General features: G+C 37.7%; 2 protein-coding genes across 3 annotated transcripts; one reads left to right on the top strand and one right to left on the bottom strand.

Moving 5' to 3' along the window:
• Window positions 1-3,595: 3,595 nt before the first annotated feature.
• LOC149009585 (Afadin/alpha-actinin-binding protein) lies at window positions 3,596-11,904 on the top strand. 2 transcript variants are annotated; one of them, XR_016174616.1, is made up of 17 exons: window positions 3,596-3,919; window positions 4,018-4,046; window positions 4,133-4,244; window positions 4,328-4,425; window positions 4,733-4,829; window positions 5,268-5,357; window positions 5,478-5,540; window positions 5,679-5,753; window positions 5,844-5,909; window positions 6,122-6,199; window positions 7,383-7,493; window positions 7,571-7,648; window positions 7,774-7,893; window positions 9,668-9,711; window positions 9,798-9,855; window positions 10,900-10,975; window positions 11,621-11,904. XR_016174616.1 is itself a non-coding variant. In XM_089163318.1 (16 exons), exons 1-16 carry the CDS (start codon window positions 3,887-3,889, stop codon window positions 11,627-11,629), a joined length of 1,161 nt encoding a protein of 386 aa, XP_089019444.1. In that variant the 5' UTR covers window positions 3,597-3,886; the 3' UTR covers window positions 11,630-11,903. The 2 variants fall into 2 exon arrangements, 1 of the variants encoding a protein (XP_089019444.1); XM_089163318.1 differs by lacking the exon at window positions 10,900-10,975 and having other exon boundaries at window positions 3,597-3,919; window positions 11,621-11,903.
• A 1,983-nt stretch (window positions 11,905-13,887) lies between these two features.
• LOC149009584 (uncharacterized) lies at window positions 13,888-15,148 on the bottom strand. The gene is made up of 2 exons (XM_089162366.1): window positions 14,621-15,148; window positions 13,888-14,515 (listed from the first exon to the last, which is right to left on the bottom strand). The coding sequence occupies exons 1-2, from the start codon at window positions 15,146-15,148 to the stop codon at window positions 13,889-13,891; spliced, it is 1,155 nt and encodes a 384-aa protein (XP_089018492.1). The 3' UTR covers window position 13,888.
• Between the last annotated feature and the right edge of the window lie 2,271 nt (window positions 15,149-17,419).

Genomic DNA, 17,419 nt, shown 5'->3' with positions numbered 1-17,419 from the left:
AAATTAGTAATAATAATAAATCGTGCCAGTGGTTAATTTGATATGCTCATACGATGGATTTAACAAAGCCATAACAATTAGGTGAACCTACAAAATAAAGACAAGGAAAAGTTAGATAAATGATGGTTAGTTATAGAGATGAGGTGGGTCTCAATATTTCACGTATGATGATGGTGACTATAAAGGGTCCACCTCTTTTTGTTTTTTTTCTCTCTTTCGGTGCCAGATAAGATAAATCAGGGTAACTACGAAAGTGTATTTTATGGGGATTTTGTCAGGTTGGTGTGCCTGACATGGTAGTGTTTGCGGTGCCTAATATTTGATAGAGGCAACACAAAAGAATGATTTGATTTGAACTAAAGAAAAACCGATTTATTTACTTGAGTTAGTATAATTTATATATGTTCTTTTGTGTAGTTGAAGATTTAATGAAATTCACTTGGTATCCATCCTGCGTGGGGCACCATAGACACCACCACGTCAAACACACCTACATAGCAAAATAAAATTTATAGCACTATACCATTATTTATCAAAAAAAAAAAAAAAAAAAATTACTATACTTTTATAACCTCAAATCTTAGTGTGGAAAAAAGGGTTTAACTTCAAACCATCCATAGATTTATACTAAAATTAAGTGTCTAGCAGCATGATTCCAATAGTCCTCTCTCATACACACTTTTGATCTAACTTTCAGAACATTTCATATGGGTTTCCTTTTGTAGCTAATCTTGCTTTTCAATCCAAGATTGGCAGAGCATAAGAGAAGAAAGATTTAAAGAAACCCTTAAAAGTATGGTCAGTGGTTGGTGGGATGTGGCCACAATATTACAAATACAACAACTAACACTAAATGGTAGTAACAGTACGACCTGGTGGTGTCTGAGCATTGCAAGTTTCTGCCTCTTCTTTAGAAACCTACAAAACCAAAAGCAGTGCTTTCCTTGCCTTCCTATTTCTTCTCTAGCAGAGCGCCCAAAACCCAGAACACCATTCCAGATACACACCTCTGGTCTCTTCTCTTCTCTGTTGTTGAACACTTGAAACCTATCAAACTGTGGGTCCTGAGTCTTGAGTCTCCTTGTGAAATGTCTCTGCAGAATAAGAACCCCAGTAGTGGTCCCCTCTCCCAGTTCCCAGGATAACATTGATAATACAATTAATTAGTCATCACTAATCATCTCATTAATATAATTATTTATCAAATCTAAATACTGTGGTCCATAACTTCCATATACATATATATAATATTACTGACTTTTTGTGGTCCTTAAACTAAAGCCATTCCCAACTTCCAGAATGCAACGAATCAAGATCATATCCAACTGCTATCTTCTGTTTCCTCTTCTGCTGTTTTGTTTGATTTGCTTCTTCTCTTATTGGTGTCTCTCTCCCTTTCCTTTAAACTGTAAATTTCCTGTGAAGGGATTGAGATATTACTCTACGCCTATGAAAAGCTAAACACAAGTTTGGATAGTTCCGTCAGGAGATGTATGTGCTCTCTAGACGCTTCTCCTTATATTGTGTAGTTGAGAATCGTCAGAAAAACACATGCCTCTTTCCATACTCTTATTTCACATGCTTTTATTGGCCCTTGTATTTTCCATGCTTTTTACATTTATATGTATAAAATCTCTTCAGTTGGAATGTCCAAATGAAATGATTAATTAATGGAAAGCAAAGAGGAAGGTGGTGCGATCTGAATCATGACTCAAAACCAGTTGGTGGGATTCAATCAAGGGTCATGACCATGACATGAAATTTAACTAATTGATCTTCCTCATTCTCCACTACTTATATTCCTCTTTTAGATTTATGTCGTTTACTTGATCATAATTGTTTACCAAAGCTCAGATCTTGCTCATTTTAATGGGTTGGAGCAGATTCAATTATAACCAATAACCAAGTATCATTTTCTAATTATAGACGTTCTTGAGAGTGAGCAAGCAATTTAAGATTTTCGGGTTTGGATTAGAGGGTATTTTAGCCCATAGATCTGCAAATCATGCCAAACCCGGCCCATTTCATAATTCAGCAAGTGGTGCAATGGGCCCATTAGTTGAGCCTCACCTGTCGATTTGCACATAAATCCTTTATCTGGTCTAACCAATTGGGATTGGGCCTTGATCAAATGCATCTTATTAAATTTCAACTTAAAATGAATAGATGAATTTATGCATGAGAAAATGAGATGCTTTTATGGAACTCTATCATGTAGGCTAATCCTTGTAATGTCATGAGTTAAATAGTTTACACTTATGTTTAATCAAATGTAAGACATTGGAGAAGTTTCAAATTTTTACCCCCCCCCCAAAAAAAATGTTTTACATTTCAAAATTTTATTTTATTATATTTTATAGAAGGCATGTATATTATTTAAATAATCCATCTATACATCCTCATTTATTTTTTAGTAAAATGATGCATTCTTTTAGATTTTTGATAATTTAAAATTTTCAAATAAATGTAGGCCTTGTTAATTGTTAGAGAAAGTATAAACAAATATTTGAATATGATGATAAAACTTGATTTAAGTGTAACTAAAGATACACTTGCTACCAACGGGTTGGTCCAAGTGGTAAGCAACATGGTTCACTTAAGCAAGGTTCCGGTATCGAATCCTTGTGGATGCAAAAAATCCCTATTGGGAGATTCACCCACCACAGCCAGGTGTGCGACGCTGGTCGAACCACCGGTTTATAAACCAGGGTTGGCAAACAAAAAAAAAAGATGCACTTGCTTGGAGGAAAAAGACCCAAACCAACAGGAGTTGGTCCAAGTGGTAAGCAACTTGGTCCGCTTAAGCAAGGTTCTGGTATCGGAACCTTGTGGATGCAAAAAATCCCCTCTCAAGGTTAGATAAGATTGTCCTCCGGATTATGTGTGGGCCTGGTTCCAGCTGATCGTAGACCACCCACCCTCAGTAGGAACATACATCCGTGATTACTTAATTTAATGCAAGTTTAACAAGATGGACAAGCAAATTGCTGCAAGGTACAAGGTCCCGGGCTAGTCCCGCTGGACAGAAGAATCTCGCCGGCTTATGTGGACGGGGGCGCCCACTAAACATAAGATCGGGCGTGCCTGCGGTTCTCGTGATCAAGGGTTAGTTGGAAGAAGTCTATCTTACTCCGTCAAAGTTACAAAAGACGAATTCTAATTACACGTTGGGAGACTCACCCACCATAGCCAAGTGTGCGACCTGAGCCAAACACCGGATTAGTCAAGGTAAAGCCTTGGAACCGGGGTTGGCAAAAAAAAAAAAAAAAAAAAAAAAAAAAAAGAAAGAAAAGAAGAAGACCCTTACACCCCTATTTTGACGATCATTGTGATAAATATTTTGAGTGGCTACTTTGACTTCTCTGCAAACCCTTACACCCCTATTTTCTATTTTTTTTCTTTCTTATGTATAACTCATCTGGATCATGTAGGCAAACTCACCTGAACTATAATTAATAATAAAAATTATCGGTAAAAAAGTTGAAGTCTTCAAGTAATAATATTTTAAAAAACTTAGGGACATGAATCTATGGAGCCAAAATACTTAGGATGTGCAAGTAAATTTTCAAAGAGGAAAAGAGACTTCTCTTGCAGGGTATTTTTGTTGTTTTTCTCCTTAAAAAAAGGGAGAACACTGCTATGCCTTTGTGAGAAAAATCTTTGACCCCATGAACCAATCCGCTCTATTCTGAATTTCGATTTCAAATTTCCTCAGTCTTTAAATTCTAGCCATTCATGATTTGACAGTTGGCACATTTCTGAAAAAGTTCAGATGTAAAGAACGAGTTCGACCGCTTGGCTCGAGATTCTAACTGGAAATTGGAGAAATCTACCGTCGCCCTTTTCACGCACCCGCCATTAGAGAAGAGAGAAGAAGAGCTTCAAAATGGTAACAACTGACGCAGAGTTCGATATCAGGGTATGATCTCCGAAACCTGTCAACAATGCTGTTCAAATTTAGATACTTTGTTCCGCTATTATGGTGTATTCCTAAATAATGAGGTGGAAATCTTGCAGGCATCTGCTCAGCCTGGATTTGGGATCGGGTGAGTTTTATTTTTTTCGTTTTCTTTTGATTTTCTGGGATTTGTGCTTTGTGTTATTTCTCCTAGGGTTCTGATTTGTGTTCCAGCGAGTACACATTTGCTGATGCTGGGAACTTGGAGCATTGCGCCAAATATCTGAACCAGACATTGGTTACATTTGGTTTTCCAGCGTCTCTTGATCTCTTTGCTACTGATCCGGTGAGTTTGTTGATTCGCTCGCTTTTAATGTGGTTAGTTCTTTTCTCTGTTGTTTTGAGATTTTGTCTTGTGTTGCACGGTAGGTTTCTATTGCGCGTACCTGCAACTGCATTTATTCTCTGCTTCAACAAAGACAACGAGATATTGAATTTAGGGAGTCCTCTAATGATCAGAGACAAAGGTGAAGACCATCTTGTCTGTCCTTCACAATTGAAATCTGATATTTCTTAGGTTTTAACTGTTTCCGTAGTTTGCTCCCTTTATTTATTTATTTTATTTATTTATTATAATAGTCTATTGTCTCGTTTTCAATTTTCCTTTTTCGTGAATATGAATATGTGTGTGGATGTTTGAAACTTTATAATTTTCGACTTCAGTTGTTAAGAATGTTGATTTTTGAATAGACTTGCTATGGCATTATATCCTGCAATCCCATTTTCACTACTGAAGTTAACTGCAACTTTTATTTTTATTTGTTTATTTAATAGGTTACTATCTGACATATCAAGGTTAGAGGCCAAAGTTGAGAGGCTTGAAGTGCAGTTAGCAGCCAAAGAACGAGAGTTGGCTACGCTCGCACGAAATGTGAGAAACTAAATTTTAGAATCAATTATTAGTTTCATTCATAGTTGTTGAGGCCTAGCCTAGGGTTCCATGCTCTTCCTTTGGTCCAGGTGGCAATGTGCCTTGTTAACACATCATGGGTTTACTTTGATCTATGTTTTCTGCATTTTTTTAATGAATATCCTTAACATTATTTTCATCTGTTGGTTTTCTCATGTTTGGACATTATTAGATAATCACATCAGGTAGCATTTATAGAGCTACTTTGTTGCATATAAACATAATTAGATAAAATTTCATTGTTACATTGCATGTAGTTGTATATTAGATTCCTAGGCAAGCACACTTCCAATGCCTTGGGTAGCATAGTTGCTGACTTGCTGTGTTAAGTTTTAACTATTATTTCACTATTACTATCTTGTCTCGTGGTTCTCCTTTTTATGTGTCTTACGTGACCAGGAAGCGAAAGCCACTGCAGGATTTAAGGCTCAAATAGAAAAACTGCAGCAGGAACGTGATGAATTCCAAAGAATGGTTATTGGTAATCAGGTCAGGAGCTAAGTGTGCTTTCTTCCCCCCCTTCTCATAGCTGCAACTTATCTGCTTGCAGCACTAACACAAACGTGTCCTGAGTCATGAAAAACTAACATTGGTCGTTTACTTTTAAAGCAAGTGCGGACTCAACAAATTCATGAAATGAAGAAAAAGGAAAAGGAATACATAAAGTTGCAGGTATGATCCTCTCTGTTTTTATTTGCAATTTTTGAGAGACTTTATATTTATGTTTTAATGATATAGTTCATGCAATTAGATCACAAAGTTGAAGAGATAGCATGGACCACATTCCTTACAACTTATTCCACTTTGCAGGAGAGGTTGAACCAAGTTTTGATGGAGAAAAAGAAGGAATCCAGGTCTGGCATGGAAATAATGAATTTACTCCAGGTAGTCATTGGTCAACTAGTAGTAGAATGGATGTCTTGTAAAGTTTAGATACCTGATTGCATTGGTAATTATCAATGATTTCTATTACAGAAAGAAGGGCGACAACGTGGAACGTGGAACGGGAAAAAGGCAGACAACGACTTCTATAAGATGATTGTATGAAGGATGGTTATGTGATATTTTTTTTTTAAGAGTGATCCTTAATGTGATGAAACTAGACTTCTTTGCTTGAATTTGTGTAATAGTAGAGTGCACCTTGGTGTTTAGGCTTTAGTACACTCTATCCCAAATCCTCAAAATCATCAAAACTGATCAAATCAAGTTTTCTGGTGGTGCCATTCAGTCACAGTATTTTGTGTAATTGACAGGTGGATGCTTATGAGGTAAAGAAGCAAGAACTGATGGCAGAAAATGCTGACTTGAGGGCCCTACTTCGTTCAATGCAGGTGTTATGTGAACCCCTGTGCTGTTAATTCTGTTAAACTCATGCATGTTTCAATGTCTTATAGCAATATATCTTCCAGATGAATGCTTAGCTGCAGATCAACATCAAAGAGAATTGTTGCTTTACACATGTAGGGTTTTTATTCTGATCTTTAGAAGATAAAAAAGTGTGTTTTTATTCTGATCTTTAGAACATAAAAGAGTTTGTAGTGACATGTATTGTTGTTGTTGTTGAAAGCAAATATAGATGTTACACCCTGCAGATCAACATCAATATATGTGTGTGTGTATGTGTATACATATATTGATGATAGATTGATGGTTTTGTTAACTTGACTAAATTTTGTAGTCTTCAGACTCTTCACAAGATAGAGAGGAGTCATTTTGGGCATAAATAGTAATATCTCTTTGACAGATAAACAATTTGTCCTAGGCTAGAAAAAGCTGTAGGACAGTAAAAAGAGATCTAGTAATGTATACCAAGTGAGTTATGAAGAAGAAACTAGCCCTTGATCAACACACCTAGCATGATGTTCCTACCTTATTTATCAATCCGAGCCCACCTCATCCCTTGAATCATTGGTGACCATGGAAATTCACTATTCAGGTTTGGGGTTGCTCTGAGGGTTTTCTAATAATTGTCCTGGTTTTATCTCTTGAAGGATGGCTATTTATATTGACTTTGAGTTGTTAAGCATTAGGGTGTGGGATGTTGGGGCACTAATTTAACTCTTCCAAGCAATCTCTACTTGTGATGCTGCTCACTGCACCCATATTTATAAAAGGTTGGAGGTTTACAAAGTACTCAAAGTGTGATTCAAATAGAATATTGTGCTGTAACTAAATGTTACGTAGGTTAATGATTTATGTATCTGTCAGTTTGTGAAGACAATAATGATGGTAAGCACTGGTCTGACCTTGCTATAGTTCTCAGACCTGCCCCAGGTGAAGTTTTGCTCGTTATCGTTCCTTTTTGAGCATTGTTATTTTTAATAATGATCCAGTACTTTTTTTAGTTAACATGGTCTCCAGGCCTTTGGCCTGACTGTAATCCATTACGTCATGTTCTGCAGATATTGGATTTGATTAGTTATTCATATTCACTAACTTCAAAATTATGATAATGGTTCCAACTTAACATCTCAAATGGGCCTTTTGGATTTGACTATTCGCTGTTCCCAACAGGTGGATATGCGTGACTTTTTAAATGCTCCAAATGGATTATCCAAGCAAACATTAGCCGTCAATGAAAGATCTGATGCAGATCCCCTACAGTCCCCATTGGGTGGTAGGACGGTATGGCAAACTCCTTAATGATTATACTGGGTTGTTACTCGCTGTTAGATGTGACCCTGAGCTCCTTTTGATTGCAGGATGTCTTTGACTTGCCTTTTCACATGGCTAGAGATCAAATAGAGGTGAGTCTGCGAAGTAAGATGACTTCTATAAAGGTGAGTACAGATTTCTCCTCAGTTTATATATTTGTGATTTGAACTTCCCGGTTACCTCTCCTACCCATCCGGTAATTTCATGTCTTTTGAATAGAAGATTTAATTATCCATATTTAACTGTGAAGGAGCGCATGATTCAACTTCAAGATGCACAAAAAGGAGCTGAGGTTATTTCTGAAGCAACTGAGAGGGAGCTTGAGCTTGAAGCTCAACTGGTTGAAGCTAGAAGCATCATCCAGGAACAGGTAATAAGCAGCCAGCCTGAATTGCAACTTTTGCTTTATTTTTGACTTCTAATTTAGGTCACAGGAACTCTTATTGGATTGCTCCATATAAATTTTCTTGATGAATATTATAGTATTTTCTATTGTTGTATTGCTCATCATTGTCATCCTTCCAAGCTCCACATACTTTTAACTGTGATAAAGAGAATTCCAACTCAAGTTTCAGGAATTAGGACCTCTCGGTGTTCTCGAGATTTTTTGCTCACGAAACACCTAAATAACTGGGGTACAGCAACCTTTGTTTTGGTTTTGTACATTACGATCCTTGGACCTGCCCAAGACCCAGCAGTGGTGGGAGCCTCATGCACTGCTATATGGTGTACACCCTTTTATCCAATGTATGTTTGGTTGACTACGTATAAGTAATCAAATTTGGGAGCAGCAAGTGTCAACATTACTAAATAACGTTGTGTTAGATTTGGTGAGTTTAAGGCCAAGTTTATCTGATCAAACTCTATCAGATCTTTTGCCTTTGTCTGCCATTGTTGGGTCATTAATGGGCAAATTTGTCAAAAAGGCTTGGAAATGCCTGTGAAGAACTTGGTTTTAGAAGACATGGTACTAGCCTACTGTTTGCAACTTTGTCCAACAAGTAGGCTGTGAATGACAATATTTGCTATTCTAAGTGCATGTTCTTTATTGTGCGCAAAAAAAATGAGATTGAAGAAAGTGAAACTTGACTTACATTGTACGCCGTTTCTGACTTATCTAAGATGCTTGTCGTATTACTGCTTTGTATTAAAAGTCAACAGTAGCCTTTCATTCTCCTCAGTCATGCATTTGCTAGAGATGTCACTCTATAATTCTGTTATTGTTTGTAACCGTGTAGTAATATTATTGGATTTGGCCTAAGTTTCCCTGCCACCATGAGTGTACTTGTTGAGCAGACCCATATCGAATAGAGTTATTTTATACAATGTCACTATTTTAGATTTTAGTTTGTCTTTCTAATAGCATAAGCACTCTTTTCCCTGTGAATCTTAGGGGTGTAAACGGACCGGATTCGGATCGGATAGTGGTATATCCATATCCACATCTTATTATATTCGGACGGATTTGGATAATATCCTATTGGTTTTCGGATGGATTCTGTTGGATTCGGATGATAATCGGATAGTTATTTTCTTAAGTAGATTCTTCTTAAATGGGCATGAATATAAATTGAATACAAGTTTTCGACTACCTGTTTACATCTTTACCTTTTTATTTGTGAGGCTAGGTTTGAAATTTAAGACTTTAACAACTTTGGAAGCTATTTTAGTAGAAAATCTAGAAAAATAGTAACATATCATAGGTAAAATTTATAAAAATAAGAATAATAAATCTAAATAAGTAACTTAATCGGATAATTTTATCGGACGGATAATAATCGATAAGAAAGGGGTATACCATATCCGCATCCTATTAATAATCGGACGGATTTGGATACCCCTAAACGGATGCAAATGCGAATTTGGTAGCGGATTTCGGTTATCCATTTACACCCCTAGTGAGTCTTTAGACTGTGTCTTTCGAAGAAGGGGGTGTGATTGTCTAGAGCCCTAAATTCTATTCTCTTTCCACATACAGGAATATCCATCAATTAAATGACATTTAAACCGGTTTCAGTGGATTTTTTTTTCTTTGTAAATTTCTTTTCATGGGGGGGGGGGGGGGGGTTAGAGGCTAGAGGGAAGGTGTTTGGGTGAATGATGGTTAACTCTATTAAAGTAATATTTTGTTTCTTCAAGTGCAGGCATCTATAATGTCTAAACATCTTTCAAATTCTGAGAGGCCTAGGTATGTAAAGAAGTTTGTATATCACCTTTTTCTTTGATTTTTTTTGTTAGTCACATATATAGCTAAACACTTTTGTATTTGGGCAGGAGAATGAGTGGACGCTTGGATTCTGACAGGGACTCACTTGGCTTGTCACCAGCTGAGGTCAGTACTTTCTCCCCGTGTGCACTAGGATTTTTGGAAGTCATGATTTTTCAGGAGTTTCCAAATGAAAGCCATGCCTTGGAAACCAGTTACACTATGACCAACATATGTTCCCTGGGCAGTTACCTTATTGAATTCAATCACCCTGAGAATTTTGAGAACCTAATGAAAATCCAGCTGTTTGGCCCAGAATGATGCCAACTCTACATAATATTTCTGGAGAAAAAGACTTTCAATTTCTTGATTATTTGGCTATCAACTTTCAGTTTAACTGATGTGTTATTTATGAGCTCCTCATTAATAGACATTCATTTTTATGCAAGGTTTGACAATGTGATCTTGGTGCCCGACTTGGTATGAAAAACCGAGTTGGTCCTGGATCTTGCCAAGTCATGCTAAATTTTCTTCCTTCCTTTCTTTCTTTCTTCCCATTTTTCTAAGCTAGATACGATAAAATTCTGAGATTTTCTGAAACCTGACCAAGATATCCATAATATCTGAGATATGACTCAGATATCTGGATCTCACTTGAGTTAAGGTTTTGACCTCTGACTTTTCTTGGTAAGATGTTATTGAGACCTTGATGAGTTCTTGAATCACATGTTTACTAAGGTTTTGCATTTCTGAATTTGATTAAGCTACAGACTAAGTGGTTTTAAAAATTCTAAAACTCAACTTCTTCTTGTGAAACTAATTCTCTATTGGATCATAGATCTGGTGATGTGTTTAGAATAAATAAGGAACTGTTAATTGTTGTTCCAGTCTTACAATGTAACTATGGATTAATTGTCCATACTCCAATCTATATGCTGACTTTATTGATGTTAACCTAGTGTTGAACTAGGTCTCAAACGGGTTGAACCAATTTAATGCCTTTTTCTGCCCTGTATGCTGATCAGGTTCTGAAATAGTGAAATGACTGGTTGGGAGTTGGACGTAAGGTCTTACTAATGGGTGTGGATATCTTTAGGTTGCTGTAATAGAATTCCTGACTTCCACCTTTTTAATGTGTAAAGCTGCTGTGGGATTTGTCTTGCTGTGCAGAATGCAGGTTGAACCATTCACTTGTCTGGTTGAATTTTTGTGTACCATGGGCTAAAGATTTTGAACTTAACTTTAGGTCAGTCAGTGGTTCTACCTGTTTTAACTGGATTTAAATGGTTGTTCAAATGATTTTTCTGATCCGCTGAAAGAAATGTTTTAGATTTCACTGACGGGGTTTTTATAATCCTTGGGGCAACGGACATATTTCACCAGTTTTGGACTGATCTTGCTGCGTATTTTACGTAATTCACTAGTTAACTATCCATCCTTCTACTACTCAGGATAGAGAAATATTTTTCTAACTTTGACAGATGTTGCATGAAATTTCAGACATTGGCTGGCTTTTCTGGTCTGTTGGTCTTCTGTGGTTATTTATATTTTACTATATGTAGCAGATTGGGTCGGAATAATATTCCTGTCATGTAATTCATTCATAGTGTTCTATAACAACTAAATCTCCAACTCATTGATATAAGGTTTCCACCTTGCTTGAAAAGTCAAATTGAAAATCTTGACTGAGAATTTGATTGAACTCCTGGAAGTTCAAGCAGACCAGGTTTGGGTGTTTCCTGCCAATTTCTCGTTTGGGTGTTTGCGTGGAATAGTCTTTTAGCAGCTGCAGATGTCTTTATGCAGCTGTCTCTAAAGACATCTGCCTTGATGAAATTTATGAAACCCAATCATGTTTTACACTAACTTTGTTCAAATTTGTGGTTGTCAGGGTGTATAAAAAGCCATCAAATCTGCTAAAGATTTCTTCGAGGCATTTCTTCAGATTGTCCGCCCTGTTCTGTCCGTGGAAAGCAGAAAAGCGTGTAAAAAAATTACTCCACTTAATGTATCTTTCACCACCTCAGAAAAAAGAAAAAACTCTAGTTAATGTAACAACATTCATGACTTAATGTTGATTGATAATTGTAGAGAGCTGTACTGTAAGCCTGTAATCCAATATGTTCTTTGCCAATTCTCAAATTTTAATTTTTCTGTTGCAGAATTTGTTGTTTCAATAGTTGCATTTTTTGCATTTAGCCAGTGCCTTTCCACCTTGCGTTTTTCTTCCATATGCCACATGTGCATTTCTAATAGAGGACTTGAGTTTCACCCTCGAAGTTCTGGTGCCTCTGGATTGGTTACGACGGGCTGGATCACCAACTTAATAGGCAGTATGATGTCTCCGATGTGCAGTGAGACATTTTGTTGATTTCCCCCTCCCTCTCGCTGCCTCTAGCTTTTATCCTGCATGCTGAGCTTACCCGATTACTCATCCAATAACAAGAAGTCTTCTTCCCAATGGAAACCGACAAAACATTTGTTTCACCAGTACGGCAGATAACCAAGGTTTAAAATATCCCACGATACCATACGATACTAGCCGATACGTATCCATATTTGACCCAACCGATACGATACATCTTGATACGTCTTTCCATTAAATTATACTAAAATGCATTAGCCAGAGCGATACAATACTCGATACAGGATGATACGTCTCTTAAAATCACCTAACCGATACGATCCTCAATACCGATACTTTAAACCTTGCAAGATAACGCTTGACCTCGGTTAATATCAGATTTCCATTAGATAATAGGTTCTTGGGAATCTCTTACAGTGTCTAATGGGTCCAATTTAGTATGTGAGCCCTAGATTGAGCAATCTAGCATATAATAAATGGGTTAAAAGGCTTGATTCAAGGTAGTGAACTTGAATGCTGCACAACACATGTTGCAGACAGTTGAGATCAATTGAGATTTTGATCTCGACCATTAGCCATACAAATGCGTAGCACTGAAGTTAAACCCTGATTCAAGATGTTTCATTAGCTTTGGTTGCTCTTACCTAATTTCTGATGTCAAAAGCTAGCATTATTGTGAGGATTTCACATCTTGGGAAGGGCTACTTTGTTGTCCAGGAATAGAAAAAAATAAAAAACAAAATAAATAAAAACTCATTAATTTATGGTTTATGGGACTTTGCTTCAGTCCTGCGCATTTAATGTGTAGGACTGCGAGCGAGTCCCTTCAATCCATTGGATCGAAATCTCAACTGAGGATCTAACGGACCGAAATCCTGCTTGACCGCTAATGCGCATGACTGAACCAACTTCGCAGATTATGAGGGTATATCGGGTATTGGGGCAAAAGTAATGAAGATAAACCCATATTTTCCGTGGGCCTTTCATATTATAGAATTTGGGCCGGAGAATCCTTCAACTGTTGAAGAGATAAAGAGGGAGTTTTTTTTTTTTTTTTGGTAAAACGGGCAGCTTCAATCACACCTGCAACTTAGAACCCTAGCCCAAGCCAGCAATCCAAGAGAGTGTTAATCGTACCGCAAAGCCACAAAGGTGAGGTATTCGTTCTCCTCTCAGTGTTAAGATTTACTTTACCTATTTTCCTTTCGCAATTCCTGTTCGTGATTAAGGTTTTCTTAACGGTGCCAAATCCTGGTCTGGTGCAAGTCGATGTTCTTATTGAACATATGGACGAGCGGGTCGATCAACTCCAGAGGCTGATTGCGAGATTGAATCTTAGTGATCAACCAATCTTATCCAATTCCCATTCTCGATCTCCTAATTCAATCATTTATTGGCCTTTGAACGAAGAAGGATTCCCTCCAAAGGCCCCTCCTGTGACAATGTGGGACTTGTTTATGTGTAATCAAGCTGTAATCAATGATCTTATGGCACATTATCATCTACGGCTGGTTGGAAACCCACACGAAAGGCGTGCCCTCCTTGAGGATTTTATAGGTTTAGTGTAAAACGGTGGTGCCCAGTTGACGAAAAATGTAGTTTTCACTTGTTATCAGATATTATTTTGTATCTATTTAGTTGTGAATTTGTGATCTTCTTTACTTCATTTTGTACTCTGTAGTTGTAAATTGTAATTCCTTTGTGTAGGAGAAAGTTAAGTGTAGATTTTGTTGAAAAAAAAACCCAACTGTTATATTTATTTTCTGAACTCAAAGCCAAATTCTTTTGCTATTTTCAAGAAGCAAAAGCAACATCAGGGTTCCTCACACAGTCCCAATGGTTTGTAGTACTACATTTCACTTCAGAAGTCCTTAGGGATACACTCCACAGATGATCTTTTCCACCCTTGGAATCTCTTCTCTTACCAAGTATCTGTTCATTATCTAAATCAAGCCAGGCATGGTTTGACCTGTTATCCTCTTTTAACCCACCACCCATCCCTGCAACATGGACCCCTTCAATGACAATCTTACTTCCTTCTGCCTGCCTTATAGATGCTTCAACTAGTCCAATCATGATCTCCCCAAATGCTTCATTTCCCTTCTCTGCATCTCTCATTTGAATCAGTATCACAACAACAACACATTCCCTTAATCTCTCCACACCTCTTTTCTCCCACTCCCCCTTCTTAGCTCTTTCTATTCTACCCATTTGGATTCTCATGCCCTCCAAGACTAGAATCTCAAAATTCTGTATTGCAGCAACCACAATGGCCTCCATGAAACCATTTCCTGCGCCCTGAGATGCTGGACTTTCATTGATCTTCTGCTCATGATCCCCACATAGATCACACATTGGCAGAGATTCCAGCAACCAGTGATGCAGATTGTTGGTCCCCATCAATGCCATCCTATTTAAAACCTGCATATAACATATTTTCAAACGAAGAGTAAAACTAATGAATGTAATTCAAAAAAAACAACAGAAAGATATTGTATTCTGGAATAATCTCCATTAAGAACAGACCTGCGAAATCTCTGATCCAACCTCTACAGGAATGATGGCTGGTGCTGATAGTTGCATGATTAGTTTACAATGTGGCCTAACGAACTTCATAGTTCTATAGATGTAGCCACCATCAGCCATTCTCACGAGCTCTGTTCTGAAGCAACTACCCTCGTTACCTTCAATCTCATGATCAGATGGGCATTCTCCATTTTTCCTGTCAAGGCTATTTCTAAGTGTCTTTTCGGCTGTTACCCACTTATCGAGCTGGTCAAGCTCATCTTCCAATTGCTGGGCTTTTTTCCAGTAGATTTTTGCAGCTTCTCTGCCATTTCTTGAACAAATTGAAGGAGGTTGAGAAGAGTTTTCAGGAGTTGAAGTATCTCTCTTTGGAATTATCGGAATGGAATCAGAATCAGGCGGGGAAGGATTGGTTTTAGACTGTGAAAGACGGATGCCACGACAGAGAGAGAATGACCTGAAACTTGAACAGCGAGTAGAGACTATTAAGGCAGAGGAATGAGGTTTCTTCTTGCTTGATGTTGCCATCTCCAACCAGAACAGAAGTAACTACTGATTCCACCCTGCTACTTCCCCTGCTGTTTGGGATTGCGAAGAGGAGATGTGTGATGGATAATATATATTTTCTGGAGAGATTCAGTCCTGTTTCTCTGTTTAACCTACGAAGTTTATATTTGAAAATCTTCATAGGAGGTAAGGATTAGCTCAAACGACCCTACGTATAAGAAGGATGTTAGTTTCTTGATTCCATATATCCGTTGCTTGCATATGAGTTTCTCTGTTCAGTGATACACATCGAACAAATTAGCAATTCTGATGGGTTTGGGCCCAATGGGCTTTTGAATATGATGAACATTGGGCCGGCCACTAGGCCCATCACATCACTAGGGTAGTCAAAGTTGCTAAACTTGGTTCAATTATTAGGTTTCGCTTTGGAACGTGCGTTTGACTTGATTAATCAAAACCTATTGTTGCATTAATCCTAAGGAACAATTAATTGGTCAATTAAGCCATAGCCCAATTAGTTAGTAACAGCTGTAATCTTTTCAACTAATCAACATCTAATTTTATAAATCTTTAGATCCTGGTAGGTCTTGTTTGGATCCTCCAGTATCAAATGCTGAATGTCAAGTAATTAAAAACAGTTATTGCATGTGAGAATTAAGCTTTCTTTTCAAGTAATTAATCAAAATTTGGTTTTGAGAAAGACAAATGTTCCGACATGGACGACCTAATCATGGGGCCCTTATATAGGGCCGTTCCATACGGATATATACATATGGAGCCCCTCGCTCCTCAATTAATCCCTAATCTTTGAAGATTAATAGTTAATTAATCTTTCCATCTTTGCTGCATAATCCATGGAGGTTCTGCCATAATCTATCTCAACCACTTTGCTTGTTTCATGAACTATATACTTGTTTTATTCAAGTAGAGCTGAAGTGTTGTTCTTTCTCCCCAGATTAAAACAAGCTACACGTAACTAAGTCAGTGTCTTATAAGATCAGTAAACTCCACATGAAAACCGCCCAACACAGTGCGATTGATTAGCGTATCCTTCTCTAAAACGTTCAAATGAAACAAAGTGAAAACCTACAGAGAAGATCGAAAAGTAAAACCCTAGATGGATTTTCAACTCTCGCAGCTACCGGATCATGCACCCTAATAGCCATAACACGACCCTTCAAACAGGGGTGACCCTAACCACTATAAGTATGCAAGTCTCTCTCTCTCTTCATCAGACAAGACCTAATCAATCAACTTCAAGAACCCACTAAACCCAATTGAGAAAAAACTACATATTTCTACTTTCCTTGGAAGAAGAAGAAGAAGAAGATATGGAGGTGATCACGATCAACAGAGAAAACCCAGTTGAGAAGAAGAGCTATGATGGCAGTGTTTCGTTGCTGCAAGGTGATGAGCAATTCTTCAATAGGGTCATATCTAGAGAATCTACAAAGGGTTTCTCTTCACGTATCTATTATAGAAATGCTGGTGTTGTTCCTTTTGAATGGGAAGCAAAGCCAGGAAAACCCAAAATCCAACCAGGAAACCAATCACTTCCTCCGCTTAGTCCTCCACCAGCAGTGCTGAACTCAGGGTTTGCACGTCCATGCATCCCTCCTGTGAAGAAGACAATACCTACAAGGGTCTGGGACAAGGTCAAGAGAAGTGTAAGTGTACGTGGACAGAAGAATCAAAGTGAAATATTGGCGAAAAAGGAAGATTTTGAAGATAGCAATGGCAGTTCTGAACGTCACCCAAAAATTGAGTTTTGGAGTTCAGATTCTGAGTCATTTTCATCACCAGCTCGTAAATCTACTCGTTTGACACCTTCATCTTCAGCATCGTCTTTGTCGTCCTCGTTTAATTCTTGCAATCGTTCTCCCCAGCCGACCGTAAGTTCGAAGGAAGAGATGGAAGATTCTCTGAACGAAAGCAAAAGGTTTGAAGGGTTTATGGCTTTGGGTTGCGCTCCATGGAATATTACTGGGGTTCTGGTTCACTTTGCTAGAAGAGCTTGAAACTGGAAATTTGTGTATTTATTTTTCTTTTTCCTTTTCTTTCTTATGGTAGCACTAACAATTAATTAAGTTGTTCGTATTGTATGTTGAATATGAATTCTGAGATCTTCATACTCTTGGATCTTTATATATTTAATGTCATTACATACCTCAAAGGGATTCCATGTATCTTTGACATGTTTAAGCAGTTTATCTTAGAGATTTCAAAATGGAGTTCCTTTACAATTCCCAATCCTGCAGTTCCTGCAAGTAACCTTCAGAATTGTAACATGTG

The sequence above is a fragment of the Hakea prostrata genome, chromosome 7, assembly GCF_041222555.1.
Source record: "Hakea prostrata isolate BN-2017 chromosome 7, UWA_Hpros_2, whole genome shotgun sequence".
NCBI classification, from domain to species: Eukaryota; Viridiplantae; Streptophyta; class Magnoliopsida; order Proteales; family Proteaceae; genus Hakea; species Hakea prostrata.
Note: the sequence above shows the minus strand (reverse complement) of the source record. Positions and strands in the feature narration are given on the sequence as shown.